General features: G+C 33.0%; 1 protein-coding gene across 1 annotated transcript; it reads left to right on the top strand.

Moving 5' to 3' along the window:
- Positions 1 to 11,672: 11,672 nt before the first annotated feature.
- Positions 11,673 to 14,759, top strand: LOC131165008 (protein DUF642 L-GALACTONO-1,4-LACTONE-RESPONSIVE GENE 2). The gene is made up of 3 exons (XM_058122616.1): positions 11,673 to 12,313; positions 12,894 to 13,391; positions 13,940 to 14,759. The coding sequence occupies exons 1-3, from the start codon at positions 12,235 to 12,237 to the stop codon at positions 14,458 to 14,460; spliced, it is 1,098 nt and encodes a 365-aa protein (XP_057978599.1). The 5' UTR covers positions 11,673 to 12,234; the 3' UTR covers positions 14,461 to 14,759.
- The last annotated feature ends 839 nt before the right edge of the window (positions 14,760 to 15,598 follow it).

The following is a 15,598-nucleotide window of genomic DNA, read 5'->3' as shown; positions in this document are numbered from 1 at the left end:
GCTGACAACCATCAGATCTATTTTGAGTATTGTTGCCTCAGAGGGTTTACATCTTGAGCAGTTGGACGTGAAGACGGCATTTCTTCATGGTGATCTTAATGAGGAAATTTATATGCAACAATCAAAAGGTTTCTCAGTAAAAGGTAAAGAGAATCTTGTATGTAAATTAAAAAAAGAGTTTGTATGGTCTCAAACAAGCTCCTAGACAGTGGTACAAGAAATTTGACAGTTGAAAGTAGAGGAACAATTTTCAAAAGTGTAATGCCGACCACTGTTGCTACTTCAAAAGGTATCGTACTAGCTATATTATTCTACTATTATATGTTAATGATATGCTAGTCACAGGATCAGATATAGAAGAAATCAGAAAATAGAAGCAGCAATTCTCAGAGGAATTTGATATGAAATACTTAAGTCCTGCAAAGCATATTCTTGGGATGCGGATCTCTAGAGATAAGCAACAAGGAACGTTGCAGTTATCGCAGCCAGAGTACATCATCCGTGTTTTACAGAGGTTCAACATGAGCAGTGCCAATGTTGTAAATACACCATTGGTAGGTCACTTCCGTCTCTCTAAGGATTAGTCTCCCCATACAGATGAAGAGAAAGACTTCATGGCAAGGTACCATACGTCTCAGCCGTTGGAAGCCTAATCTATGTTATGGTTGGTACTAGACTAGATATTGGCCAAGCAATGGGAGCTGTCAACAGGTATACGTCAAGTCCAAGGAAGACACACTGGGAAGCAGTGAAGTGGATTTTTAGATATCTACGTGACACTATTGATAAGTGCCTATGTTTCGGAAAAAGCGATTTGAAAATCCAAGGATTTGTAAATGTTAATTTTGCAGGAAATTGATCATCGCAGAAGCACCACCGGATATATATTCACTGTTGGCACAACAGCTGTTAGTTGGATGTCACAGATATAGAAGATTGTTATTTTATTCACTACAGAAGCTAAGTATGTAGCAGTGACGGAAGCCAGTAAAGAGATAATTTGGCTTCGGGGTTTGTTAACGGAACTTGGATTAAAGCAGGAGAGGAATGTTTTGTACAGTGACAGTCAGAGTGCGATACATCTGGCAAAGAACTCCGCATTTCATTCCAAAACTAAACATATTGGATTGTGTTATCACTTCGTCAGATCTCTGATAAAGGACGGCGTGTTGACACTTGAAAAAATCCAAGGTAGCATAAATTTAGCAGATATGTTAACTAAGGTGGTGACTACAGAGAAATTGAAGTTGTGTTCAACTTCAGTTGGTCTTCATGCTTGAAGACATATTTTGAGCACATCATTTATTCATGATACTGGTTGAGGAGGCGTCCCCATCTCCAAGTGGGAGATTGTTGTAGCTGGAGACGCATGAGACGCTGAGTTGGAAACACGGTTTGCAAGCTGTGCAAGTTGTGTCATTTATCTCTATGTATCTTTATGAATGTAACCCTTATCTCCATTTATCTTGATGAATGTAACCTCCAATTCTTGATTTATTGTAATAAGTTGTAATTAATTATCAGCCATATAAATAGAGGAGCTGTGGAGAGTTGTAAGATGCACAGAGAAGATACAAAGAAGAAAAGAGAGGAAGAAGAGAGTGTGAAGAAGAGAGTGAGAGGAAGAAGAGAGTTGTATTTCTTTTCGGCGGTTTTTTAGTGAATTTGTGGTGTGCTCTGTGGACGTAGGTCGATCTTGACCGAACCGCGTAAATTTATGGTATTCTATTATTTTTTGGTTGCTCACAGGGTCCTAATAGTTGGAGTGGATATTAATGACACCCAACTTGTTAAGTAAGAGATAGAATGGTGTTGGTCCAAGTGCTTTGGTAAATAGATCTATCGGCTGCTGACTTGTTAGTATGTGGACAGTCTGAATAACTTGAGTTTAGACTTTCTCTCGAATGATATGACAATTGATCTTTATATGCTTTGTTCGCTCATGAAATACTAGATTTGATGCAATATGAATAGCTGCTTTGTTGTCACAATATAGCTTAACTGGTTATGGATATTGTGACAACCCGAATGAAAAAGGGAATTTGAATAATTAAAAGGGAGAGAAATAGAAAAAAAAATAGAAGGAGGTCGTAGACTTCGTCTACGAACGCTCTGCGTTCGTCGATGACATTGCATTTGGGGGATAAAAATGATTTCAAGAGATTGCCGAATACAGGGATTCGTTGATGAGTGTAGAAGAAAATTCATCGACGAATACAGGATTCGTAGACAAGAAAATATCGAGCGGGGTTTTGGTTGCCTTGAATTTCGTCGACGAATACATGGTCTCGTCGATGAATTTAATGAAGGACTCGTCGATGAGGTGTCGTGTCTCGTCGACGAATCTGGCCCTATAAATATATATATATATATATATATATATCAAAAATCCAATTTTATCTTCATTCTTAAGCAATCTTCACCCTCTCTCTCTCTCCCCTTCGGCTCTCTCTCTCTCTCTCTCATTATTTTTGGGCCAGATATACATCGAATCGACAATCTGAAGTCACCACGACACTTCTAGTGAAGTTCTGTACAAGTTTGCCGGAGCGAATCGTTGGGAAAACAAAATTGGAAATCATCCCTGAGTTGAGGTAAGCCTTTTTAAGCCAAATTTGGTCTTGCGATAGTTATAGGAAATGATGTACGCATGAAAATACTGAGATTTAATACTGGGAATTTTCAGTTTCAGGGTATTGAGCAAAAAATCCTGTGGGGGTTAGGCTAGGATTTTTAAGGGCTTTCTCAGTAGTCAGGTAAGGGAATAAACAAAAGTAGTTATTTTTCCATACAAATTATTATTAATTATGAGTAAATCTATTTTCAGAAAAGCATATGTTATATCTGTTTATTACAAATGAAATGTACGATTGGAAAAATACTGCTATGATGATTAAAATGTATATGTATGTAAGAGATACCAGAAAATCACGATTTTAGAATATGAAGTATGACTTTTAACAGCATATGTATGACATGAATATTATTTTACGAGAATTGTATTATGATATGAAAGATATTACAAGCAAAGCATGTATTCAGGTATCATGAAAATACGAGTTATGTTGTGATGATTTTGATGAATATATGATAAATGATTTATTTTCAGAATGTATATACTTGAAACGATTTTGGAACGAGGCCATGTATATATGTTATGTTTAGCACGAGGCCGTAATTTATGTTATGTTCGGTACGAGGCCGTAATTATGTTATATTCGGCATGAGGTCATAATGATGTTATATATGATCATGTATTATATGTTATTACAACCAGGATGTTAGTTTAGTTCAGTTCAGGGGCTCAGTTCCGTAGCTTATAGATCAGATGTTTATGATTAGATTAGTGCTAACCGCCCCATGAGGGGGTGGGAGATGGATAGTCGATGTGGCTTTCAGTAGAGTGTGGACGTCCACCTGGCAGTCCGGACCAGGGTTTGGCGAGCCCATCGTACTTACAGACATATTTGATTCGGTAGTGGTCGGCCAACCATTGTCGGGTCCTGCCTTCGGGTTGCACAACCCGTCATGGGGGGTAATACATGACATTAGCTAGCTATTCATCCTGGGTATATTTTCAGTATTACAGTTATAACAAATGTTTTATGTATGTTATGATTTATTAATAAATATGGAAGTATATGTTTATCCAGTATGATATGATGAATGTTTACAGAGTTATGAAATGTACTGTATATGTATAAGTGCCTTAATTATTCATGTTACCACACAACTGTATTTAGTTTATTTTCCCTTATTGAGAAGTGTCTCACCCCCGAACATTAAATGATTTTCAAGAAATCCAGAGAGACCGGTGGACCAGGGCCGCCGTTGAGTGATTGGAGCTTCCCTACTAGAAGGGTAAGCATTGAACTAGAATCAGGAGATTTTGTTGTATGATCCTAGTGTTATTTTGACTTTTTGAAAAAATATAAATAAATATAGTATTTTGAGAATGTAAATAACTCTTTTATTATGCTTTTTGGATAGATGATTGAGATTTTATTTTACTGCTGCTTAGGTTTCCGCTGTGAATGACAGGTGTCCCCGTTACCCACGGGTTCGGGTTGATTTTTCTATTCATTATATTACATTTTATGTTAAGAAATTTAAGGTCGTTACAGATATGCTATTTGGAGATTCGTCAAAAGTTGCTTTAACCAAGTGACTTCACAACAAGTTGATGCCATAGATCGGTACTCTGCTTCATGAAATTGTTATTTTCCTTTTGTTCTTCCAAGAGATTGGTGATTTTCCAAATAGGATGCAATACCCAGTAATAGATAGACGAATATCTCTACATTGAGCTAGTTCGCATCAAAATATGCATATAAGACTCGATGTGCTGCATTTAAATTAGATGCTTGAGGTTTGTCCATGAATTGACTCAGTACGTGTACTGCGTATGCTAAGTCTGGCATTGTGATAGTTAAATATGAATTTTCCAACTAATCGTCAATATGAAGATGGCTCTGCAAGTAGTTCTCTATTTGTCTCACTAAGAGTCAGATTTGGTTCCATGGGTAGGTTTCCTGGTTTAGCACCAAGAAATCCAATTTCCTCAATTATCTCCAAGGCATACTTCCATTGTGATAAAGAGATACCAGTTTTTGAGCGAGCCACTTTTATCCCTAGAAAGTATTTCAAAGTACCAAGGTCTTTGAGTTTGAGACATTCTCCATAGTATTTATTAAGTGAATCAATATGTTCCAAGTTGTTTCCTGCCATGATGATATTGTCTACATATACCAAAATAATGGTAAAATTGTTTTCGTGGAATCGGACGAACATAGAATAATCTGTTTTAGACTATTTATATCCGGCACAGTGATAAAAATAAAAATAAAAATTTGTTCGCAATGAACAATGTTGTAATTTCTTTATAATCTCTTAGATCATTTTTAGATGTATAGATTCCATCCTAGATTTCATTTGTATAAATTTGAAGAAAATTCAACCCAATTTCATATTAAATTTATATAAATTAAAATGCAAAATATGAAGTCAAAACTTCTAAACAAATGGTAATGTTGAATAGAAATCCATAACAAGCTAAGAATAAAAATAAAAATAAAAATGTCTCAATGTTCATTTCAATTGCTTCAAATTTTTTATAAATCTTTCTTTAATGCTAGGACTCGAGATTTTTTAATATTCTTAATTTATAAGATGACCAAGTAAATTAAAATAAGCAATCAACTATTATTAACTTTAATGAATCCAGACAATTGTCTAGCTCTTAAATTGACTTCGAAAAGGTATATGTACCTTGTGGTATCTTTGAGATTTTTTGAAAGGATCTCGTGGGGGAGTTAGAATGAGTGAACTTCATGGTGATCCATCAATATAGAGAAGGTAATAGTGCGACTGATTTTCTCGCTAGAGAAGGAGAAATGGAAAACAATGTCATCTACGAAAAACAACATTTTTTACCACGTTTTTTGAAAGGTATCCTTTGAATGGATAAGTTCAGTCTCACTTCCTTTTGTCATTGATTTTTTTATTTTAGTTTATTTTTTTATTTTTGTTTTTGTTATGTCTACTTAGATTTGTTTCTTATTTAGCTTTATTTGGATTTGTAGTCTTATGTTGGGTGGTTGTTGGTGTTGTTTTTTGAAAGCTTTTAATATTTTTTATCAGTATTCTCCTAATGCTTGTCTTGTAACCACTGTTTTCCTCCGTCAAAAGTGAGGGTATATCAATAAATAAATTGAGGTGTCGCCCACCTTTTAAAAATAAATAAATAAATAAACTAATTAAGACATAGAAACCTACTATTTGATCAAATAAATAATTATAATTTTTTTTCTAAGCTTAGTTTTAATATATATATATTTCTCAGATAACTAAGTTAGTGAACATAACTAAAATCAAGGTAAAGAAGAAAATTAGATAATGAATGAACTTATGACTTTTGAAAATACAATGAGATAAGACAATTACTTAATTACTTTTGATGATCACCATTTTATTGGTGAATAAAAAAAATTATATTTTGAGATTTGTTAGTTAAATTATACCTTTTAAAAATTAATTTCTCTCACATGTCAAATTATAATTTCATTCTAAAGTTTTACCTACCTTAAAATATGTAACAATCATTATTAAAAAAAATAAGATTTTTAAAAATAATTTCAAACTTAAATTAACTATAAGGTATAGCTAAATTGTAATTTTAGAATGATAACATCAATTTATAAACTTGACAAACGTAAACAAGAATTTTAATCTAGATGATGTGATTTAAAAAATATAATTAAATCTAGATGATGTGATTTAATAATATTTATAGAGTTAAACATACAATAAGGAACTTACTTAGAATGAACACTTTGGATTAGACAAAAACAAAAATACGCAACATCATAAAATGAATTAAAAAAACAAAAATGGTCCATTCCTACTCAATAAATATTGAAAAAGTTTGAAAATTTTAATGATATAAATACCCATTAATTTGAATTGTGGAAAAAAAATATTAGATCCTCTTAAAGAACCAATGTAGTCCTCCTTCTATTGTCAACAATAGAATTCATTAGAGAAGTTTCCTGAAATTACCATTTGTCTTGTCTGTTCTTTATATAGAAAATCCTATTTTTATTATCATCTTTTCTCCTAGGAGTTAGTCGGATTGACTCAAGTGGTAAGAACAACTTATGACTTTAGTGAACCCAAGGTCTCAGGTTCGATTCCCCATTGAGAGTTTACCTTGATGAATTATCAAGGGTGCGTCAGTGGACAACGACTTTTACCCCCGAATTTGGTACCACGTCATAGTATCCACTAACAAAAAATTTTAAAAAAATTTATTTTCAAACACATTCAAATCGAGAATAGCTACCATCTCTAAAGTAAATACACCGAATGGCTCATCAAATCTAATTTACTTAATTAAAACATCTCTAAGAACACAAGTGGAATTTTTAATATATGGTTTCAATTATTAAATCTAATTTTTAATTTCAATAGCAAACAATCATGTTGAAGTTTTTAAGTTCGCATTGTAGAAAATAAAAAAAAAAAGTTCAACGGGATTTTATTTTTGAATGCTTGTTTGGTTTGCATAATTTTTTATTTTTAATAAATTTTCAATATATAAGAATTTTATTTTTGCTTGATTCTCAAGAAATTAATATTATCATCGTGTTGCTTTTTAAACCTCCGATAAACATGATAATATGAGAATAGGATATTGTGTGTATGTGTGACGTTCTTGAAAATCTTTAAAATTTGTTAGAAACAAACATGGCCTTCATATTTTTATTTTTAAAAAATAAAAAATAAAGAAGAAGAAGAAAAAGAAAGAAAGAGAGAGGAAGAGAAGAAAAGAAGCCGTGTGGAGATGGTGGGATTTGGGTTGAAGCATGTGCTTTCTTCTGACTTCTTGGATTTATTGGGCCCTACATGTTCACTGGAGGGCCCATGAGCACATGCTGCCATGGCCCATGGGCCTTTCTACTCTACCTAATGCAATCCATCTCTCTTCACTTTTGTCTTCACTTGACGGTGCATTTTATCTTTCTTTTCTTCAAAATAAAATAAAAAATGTTTGGACAAGATTGGAATAATATGATTTTTTTAATTAAAAAAATCATACACTTTATTAATAATAATGCATAAATAATTTTATTTATTCTTTGAGAGTATATATATAACTTTATTAATCATACATCTGGTGCGAAGATTTTCATGCATAATTTTTTCAACCAAATAAATATTCAGTGAACAGTAAGAAGTGCTTAAAGATTACATAGATGATAAGATACGAGCCTTGAGAAATTATTTCACCAATCAAATTCTTGATATTAAAAATATTATCCCTAACACCATGTTTCGTATTTAGAAAGAACATTTTTAGAGAAATTTTAATTCGGAAGCGATATTTAAAATTCCATCTGTGCAAATTATTGAATTTCAAATAATAGTATTATAATATTTAAAAATGTAGAAGATTCTCTCTAACAAAGTGATTAATTTAAAGTGCAATTAGATGTGTTTTGGAAGAAATCCTATTTCGTAAAAAAAAATTTATTTGAATAAATTATGAAAAAAAAACATAAATTTTTCATACTTAAAAAGTATATTTCTTTGTATAATTTCTCTTAAAAAATGACACCAAGTAATTTGCAAATCTAAAATTGATCACTCAAGAATTAGAATGTTACTATATAATTCCAAACAGAGACTTAATAGATACCATATTTGAACATTTGTCTTGGGCCTACTCCACAATTTTATAATTTGTTGGTTTAATATTAATTCACCCTACTTTGGAAAAAGTTCAAAATCTCAATTATTAAATCTCATAGACAGAATCTAGGCTTTCTTTTATTTTATTAAAAAAAAAACTAAATCAATATAGACAGAATCTAGGCTTTCTTTTATTTTATTAAAAAAAAAAAAATAAATCAATATATTTATCTAAAAAAAAAAAAAGAAACCAAAAAAACTCTTTTAACTATAAAAAAATATATATATTTCAAAAGTTAAAGGTATCCTAATTTTTATAAGACGTACGACATTCAACTCTCTTGAAGTTTAATAAAAAGATGATAAACTCTCATTTTGAAAAATTTAAAAACTTTCCTTAAAATTTCAAGAATTTTACACATCATCTTTGAAATTTATCAATAGGACATAACGCCCTTATATTTGTAGAAGATAAGTTTTTTAAGAGGTGTAAGTATTCCGAAAATCAAATGTTATGGGAGTTCTGTAGAATTTTTGAAACTTTATATGAGATTTTCATTTTTTTATCAAATCTTAAAAGAAGTTAATCTCTTTTACTCAATTTTATATTGAGAAAGGGATAACAAGTTGATCTTCCCCTATAACTCATATCAACGGGAAGGTTTCACACTTCGATGTCGACTCTTTATTACCTGGGGTTATAGTATGTTCCAAGGGTTGAGTTGTTCGCCCATTAAAGCAATTCGTGAATTAGGTTTATAATGTCATGAGACAATTCGATCCATATTTGGTATGGGCGTTAGAACATTGAGATGACTTTTCCCTAATACAAGAGTATCGAGAATGACGCACCTCTAGTGTATCAGCCCACAATAAATAATTTTCAGTTACATAACTTACTATATTGACTACTTTTAAAAAAAAAAAAAATCAGTTGCTCAAACTTCAATTGGGAATAAATTTTAATATATATGTTTTTATTAAATTATTTTACAACTACTTACAGTTTTAAGTATTTAATTAATTATTCAACATCCAAACTAAATATTTACTCCCCATTAATTAAAGCTTGAATGCATCTGACCGAATACCCACTTTTCTTGGACCTACCAAAATTTTGGAGTGCATCCACCCACATGTACGCACAGGGTAAATTTGGTCTAAAAGTGATAACTACATTTATGCTACATCTGTCCATGTTGATGTGATCAAATTAATACAATTAATTTTTTTTTCCAAACTTAGTTTTAATATATATATATATATATATAAGAGCAAAATTTGTGCCATGTTGGGGATATGTTTTTAAAAATAAATTAATAAAAGTTATTGGTATTTATGTTTGAAAATAAGTTGTCACTTCAAAAATTGATTGACTGAATGTTAGTGAAAAATTTTCATATTTTCTTTGAGTTGTAAAGATGAGAATTGACCCATGGAAGGTGTTCGTAGCTTTCTCAAAATTTATTTGATATCTAAGTTAGTGAAGAGAACTAAGATCAAGGTGAGAAACAAAATTAGATAAAGAATGAATTTACCTCCTTCTTTCTCTCTTTTCGCTTTTATTTTTTGATTCTTTAAGAGTTAATTGTCTTCAAGATGTGGGTCATTTTCTCAATGAATGCACAATTAAGAGCCATAGCTGTGAATATGTGAGTCCCTCTCTCTCTCCCCACCATTAAGAGATGGATTGTTAAGTTTTATTATTATGGATACATGGGTCCCCCAATCACGGGATGGGCAATTTACCAAATCGATTGGGAGGTCGGGCGAACATGCACTTGTGACACTTGTTGAGGTGAGGTTCGTTAGGATGTCGGCCAAGCATGTACTAGTCACATGTGTCGAGATGAGGTAGGTTTGGTCAAGTCGGATAGGGGGTCGACTAGACATATGCTTTTCACATGTGCTGAGGTGAGGTCAAGTTGGTTTAGAGATTGACTAGACTTATGCTTGTCACTTCTGTTGAGGTGAGGTGAGGTTGGTTTGGAGGTCGAGCGAACATGCGCTCGTAACACTCGTCAAGGTGAGGTTCATTAGGATGTCGGCCAAGCATGTACTAGTCACATGTATCAAGGTGAGGTAGGTTTGGTCAAGTCATACAGGGGGTCAACTAAACATGTGTAGAGGTGAGGTAAAGTTGGTTTGGAGATTGGCTAGACATCTACTTATCAATTGTGTTGAGGTGAGGTCGGATTGGTCAGGTTGGTTTGGAGGTCGGCTTGGAGGCTAGCCAAGCATGTGCGCTTCACTTGCATCGAGGTGCGGACGATGAGTTCGTTTGGTTGATTAGGAGTCAGTTTAGAGGTCGGTGAAGCATGCGTTCGTCACATGTGTCGAGGTGAGTTTTCCTACAATTATATTCTAGTATCTTAAAAATATAAAATTTTAGTTTTATAAGTTAACTCATATAATTTAATCATGTTGTTAAACATAGCTCTAACGACACTTTTCATATATTTTAAATATTATTTTTAAAAAAATTTCAATAAACCTTTAATATTGAGTTGCTTTAAAATAATTATTTAAAATATTCAATAAATTAGAAAACAGTAAGGGGCATGCTTTCAGTTATTTAGAAAACACGAAGCATAAAAAAAATTCATATTTGAGAATACAATGGGATAAAACAATTACCTCAATTACATTTGATGATCTGAGCATAGACAATTTTAATAGGTGAAAACTAAACTTTATTTTTGACCTAGGTTTTTACCTTATCATTTGTTTATGTACATTTTGCCACCTATTTTGATACTTAATCACAAAAATTACCTAATGCCTAATACTTAAACTATTAGGTTATCACTTCAAGATAAAAAATAGAGTAACATTATTTTTAATTATACTAAAATAAAATATTTTAATAATACTTGGTAAAAATAAAATATGACACATATTTAATTTTTTATTTTTAAAATAATATTTATAGAGATTAAAAATAGAATAAGGAACTTACTTGGAATGAACACTAAGGACAAACAAAAACACCTAACATCATAAAATGAATTAAAAACAAAAAAAGGTCCATTCCTATTCAATAAATATTGGAAAAAGTTTGAAATTTTCACTAACATAAAAACCCATTAATTTGAATTATGAAAAAAAAAATTAGATTCTTTTAAAAAATCAACATCACCCTTACATTACATCCAACTATCCAATGAAAATATTTCAAATAATGGATTTCATATATCTGCGTACAAATCTAATAGAGGTAGCTTGCTAATCTTTCCACACGACTTAAATTATTAATTTTTTTCTGAAAAATGAGTTTTAATTTATAAAACTAATTTTCCTTGAGCTTCTTTGAAGAAATACTAATTATTAAAAAAAAAATTTAAAAATAATAATAATAGAAGGTGGGTGGAGGTGGAGCCGCCGCCTCTGTTGTAAAAAATTGAAAAAGAGTGAAATTGGAATTGGGGGTTAGGAGAGTTCATGCCATAAATGGTGGAGGGAAAGCCGGTCTGGCAAAAGCTGGGACAAGCTGACGAAACCCATCACACTTCATCAGTGACCCTTTGGGCTATGGATGACTATGTGTTCTTGAGATTGGACTCTAACTGGGTTCCAGATTGTGTTTGGACACATGTATTATGAAGCTTTAATTTGAATTAGGATTAATTTAATTTAATTTAATTTAATTGATTTGAAATTATCAAATGTATAATTTTTTTTAATCATTTTAAGCTTGAGCTAGGTAACGGGAGATGACCCAATTATTTTTCATCAGTATTTGAGTGATAATTTATTTGGTTAAACTGTTGAATTAAGTTAATGAATGCTGGAAATTTAAGTGATTGTGAGAAAGTTGAATTCAAACATTACAATAAAGTGGGAAGTTACATCAAATTAAAAGATTTAATTCATTGCATAAGATGCTGCTCTAGGTTTTCCAGCTGCTTTCCCACTTCAATTGTTTGCTCGACTCCCTCTATAAATGAATGTCATACCCACTAAGCCTCTCTACCCTGTCCCATCTCTGTGAGCTACTCATACAGTTCACACATTCCCTCGCTCTCTCTCTCTCTTTGTGTGGAAATGGCTGTGGGGATCTCAGTTCTGTTGCTTCTCTGCTCGCTCTTCGCTGGCTCTGCTCTAGCAGCTACTGTGTTTGAAGGTAATGCTCATATCTAACTCTTGTTTGGCTTAGTATGGAAATGGAGAAGATGGGTCATCTTGAACCCTCTCTGTTCTCATGATGTGTTGGGGTTTTGCTCAATCTGCTTATTTCTCACTTGGATGGTAGTGCTCACATCTAGTAGCCCATTTGGCTCAACATGGAGTAGATGCTAGTCTTGATCTGTTTTACTTAGCTGGTTTTCCTTGCCTTTTCCCCCTATTGCTTCTTTTTTTCAGCTATAGTGCAAAATCTACTCTTGTATGTTTTGGATCTGTGTGACTGTGTGTGTGCGCGCGCGTTGATTAGTTCTCTCCGACTGTTATTTACACAGACCCTCTGCAAGATTTTGCCTTCTGCATACTTAAAAAGCGTAGCTTTGATTTGTTTCGAACTTGTGCTGCGTTTGGAAGCATGGATTTGATTTAAATTTGTGTACAGAACTCAATACCATTTTGCATTGCATTCTGTCCAAGCTAATACAAATATATATCCACCTTCCAAACAAAGGGTTATTGTTTTGCTCTCCCATATTTATCTTCTCTGTCTCATTTCCTCTTCCTGTGCTTGTTTCCACCAGGACTCCTTCCAAATGGCAACTTTGAAATCCCTCCAAAGCGAACCAACCTCAAGAAAACAGTAATCATAGGAAAAAACTCACTGCCCAAATGGGAAATCAAGGGCCTCGTCGAGTACATCAAGGGCGGGCCTCAGCCCGGGGGCATGTACTTCGCGGTAGCTCATGGAGTCCACGCCGTGAGGCTGGGGAATGAGGCATCAATCTCTCAGACCATACCGGTTAAGCCGGGCTCTCTCTATGCCCTCACATTTGGGGCCACAAGGACCTGTGCTCAAGATGAGGTTTTGAGGGTCTCTGTCTTTCCCCAAACAGGGGACCTTCCCCTGCAGACTCTGTACAGCAGCAATGGAGGTGATGTTTATGCCTGGGGATTCAGACCCACTTCCAATTTTGCCAAGGTGAGCTTCCACAATCCTGGGATTCAAGAGAATCCAGCTTGTGGACCTCTGCTGGATATAGTTGCCATCAAAGAGCTCTTTCCTCCGCGGATTACGAAAGGTATATGTCGAATATATTTATGTTATGCCGTTTTCTTCATGTGTATCCATGTGTATCTCTGTGTGTGTTTATGCTCATCATTTAAGTTGGTTTTGCTGATTTGCTATACTCTTCAGGTAGTCCACGTGTGGAGTACTAATTCTAAAAATTTTGTTTTGGAGGCAGTTTGGGTTTTTGATGCACTATTCTCCTTTGGGTATTTTTTTTTTCCTCTCTACAAACTAGATGTCCCTGCTGAGCTCTTGTTACTTCAGATTTGTTGTCTCGGATACTTTTACTTTGATATGCACTGGTCCATTCACTTCACTGTGGTGTAGAAATTGAGCTGATACATGGATTTCTGCAATTTGATCTGTAGTTTTAGTCCTAATATATTTTCTGAAATTCAATGAGTTCATCCCTATGATTATTTCGGCCATTTTATGATTGGAAGTTGTATCACTAACTTGACCAACATAACACACACTTCCAATAAAAATGTGTGTTCTGTTCTATAGTTGCTTCCTGAATTGTGTGGCACAATTTGAGGTTTGAACAATATCTTGCAGATAATCTTGTGAAGAACAGTGGCTTTGAAGAAGGCCCCCATCAAATTGTAAACTCTTCAAATGGTGTCCTCCTCCCTCCTAGACAGGAAGATATCACGTCTCCTCTCCCTGCCTGGATCATTGAATCCCTTAAAGCTGTTAAGTTCATTGATTCCAAGCACTTCAACATCCCCTTCGGTCGCGCTGCAGTCGAACTTGTTGCAGGGAAAGAAAGTGCAATTGCTCAAATTATCAGGACTATACCAAACAAACTTTACAACCTGACATTCACCGTGGGAGATGCGAAAAATGGTTGCCATGCATCAATGATGGTTGAAGCATTTGCAGCCAAAGACACGATGAAAGTTCCATTTAAGTCCAGTGGAAAGGGCGAGTTCAGGGCTGTTGGTTTCAAGTTCAAGGCAATTTCAGCCAGGACAAGAATCACATTCTACAGCTCTTTCTACCACACAAGGGTTGATGACCTCGGGTCTCTCTGCGGACCGGTACTTGATCATGTTATAGTTCTGCCTGCCCATTAGATGTTTAGTTCTATAATATCTAAAACCAAGTTGGGATCACAAGTTAGGGAATACAGGATTTTGCAGCGGCTGTTTGATCGAACTCTGTAAAATTTGAACTTTTGTGGTGAGGTACAATGTTGTTCTTGTTGTGTAATTGTCTGAAGTACTTGAAGTGGCTTTGTCTTCTTGTTTCCTTGGTGAAGGGAGGCTGGATGAGCCCTGTAGTAGTTACTGTGATGTGAAGTGTGTTATGGGTAGTTTTGTACTGCATTTCTGCATAAAGTTTTGCAAAGTTTATGATTCATTTAGGCTTCAAATGCATCATTCTAACTCTCGTAATGAATTAAGCCCTAAATTGATCGCAACTTAGGTCCATTTAGTTGTGCAAAATATTTTTAATTTTTAGTTTTTCAGATAATTACTAAAAAAATTAGCTTATTATTGCAAATTTTTAAGATTGGTATTAAAAATATAGAAAATGAAGAGTTTGTTTAAATTTAAATGAAAAATGATTTTTTATTTTATTTTTAAATTTTAAAATAATCACAAAAGATAATTTTTTGTATTAATTCTTTTTAAAATTTTGTGTAAGATATAATTTAGAATCATAAATTTTGAGATTTGAATTTGGTTTTGTATGTATTTAAAAGAATATTTATATATAATTTACATAAATTATAGTTTCAGATCCAAACCCTATGCTGGAGTTAGGAATAAGATGTTTTTCAACATCTTTATATAAATTTGAAAGATTAAAAAATAAGGTGATATTTTTATAATTATTTGAAAATTTTAAAATGAAGAATAAAATTATTTTCATAAGAAAATAGTGTTAAAATTGCTTATTATTATTTATTTGATTCATATAAATGTTATAAAAATGAAAAATTATCTAATTTTTGTATTAAAAAAAATATAAAAACAACAAATACAAATTATTTTCCACAATTAAATGTACCGTTAGTTCTCATAGCAAAAATGAATCAAATGTACTAATCTTAACTGGTACATATGTCTTAGACCTTGTTAAAGAATAATCTTTTAAATATCATACTTTGTAACAATTTTTAACTTAAAGACAATTTTTTTCAATCTTTGGCTGAAACAAAATTCTTTTAACTTAAAGACAATTTTTTTTCCAAATTATAAAATTTAC

This window comes from Malania oleifera, chromosome 9 (assembly GCF_029873635.1).
Source record: "Malania oleifera isolate guangnan ecotype guangnan chromosome 9, ASM2987363v1, whole genome shotgun sequence".
NCBI lineage: Eukaryota > Viridiplantae > Streptophyta > Magnoliopsida > Santalales > Ximeniaceae > Malania > Malania oleifera.
Note: the sequence above shows the minus strand (reverse complement) of the source record. Positions and strands in the feature narration are given on the sequence as shown.

Bases quoted from the DNA above. Each gene is read 5' to 3' on its own strand.
- LOC131165008 (XM_058122616.1), top strand. From the start codon at position 12,235: ATGGCTGTGGGGATCTCAGTTCTGTTGCTTCTCTGCTCGCTCTTCGCT. The intron at 12,314-12,893 runs GTAATGCTCATA...TGTTTCCACCAG, and splicing joins AGCAGCTACTGTGTTTGAAG to GACTCCTTCCAAATGGCAAC. The intron at 13,392-13,939 runs GTATATGTCGAA...AATATCTTGCAG, and splicing joins TCCTCCGCGGATTACGAAAG to ATAATCTTGTGAAGAACAGT.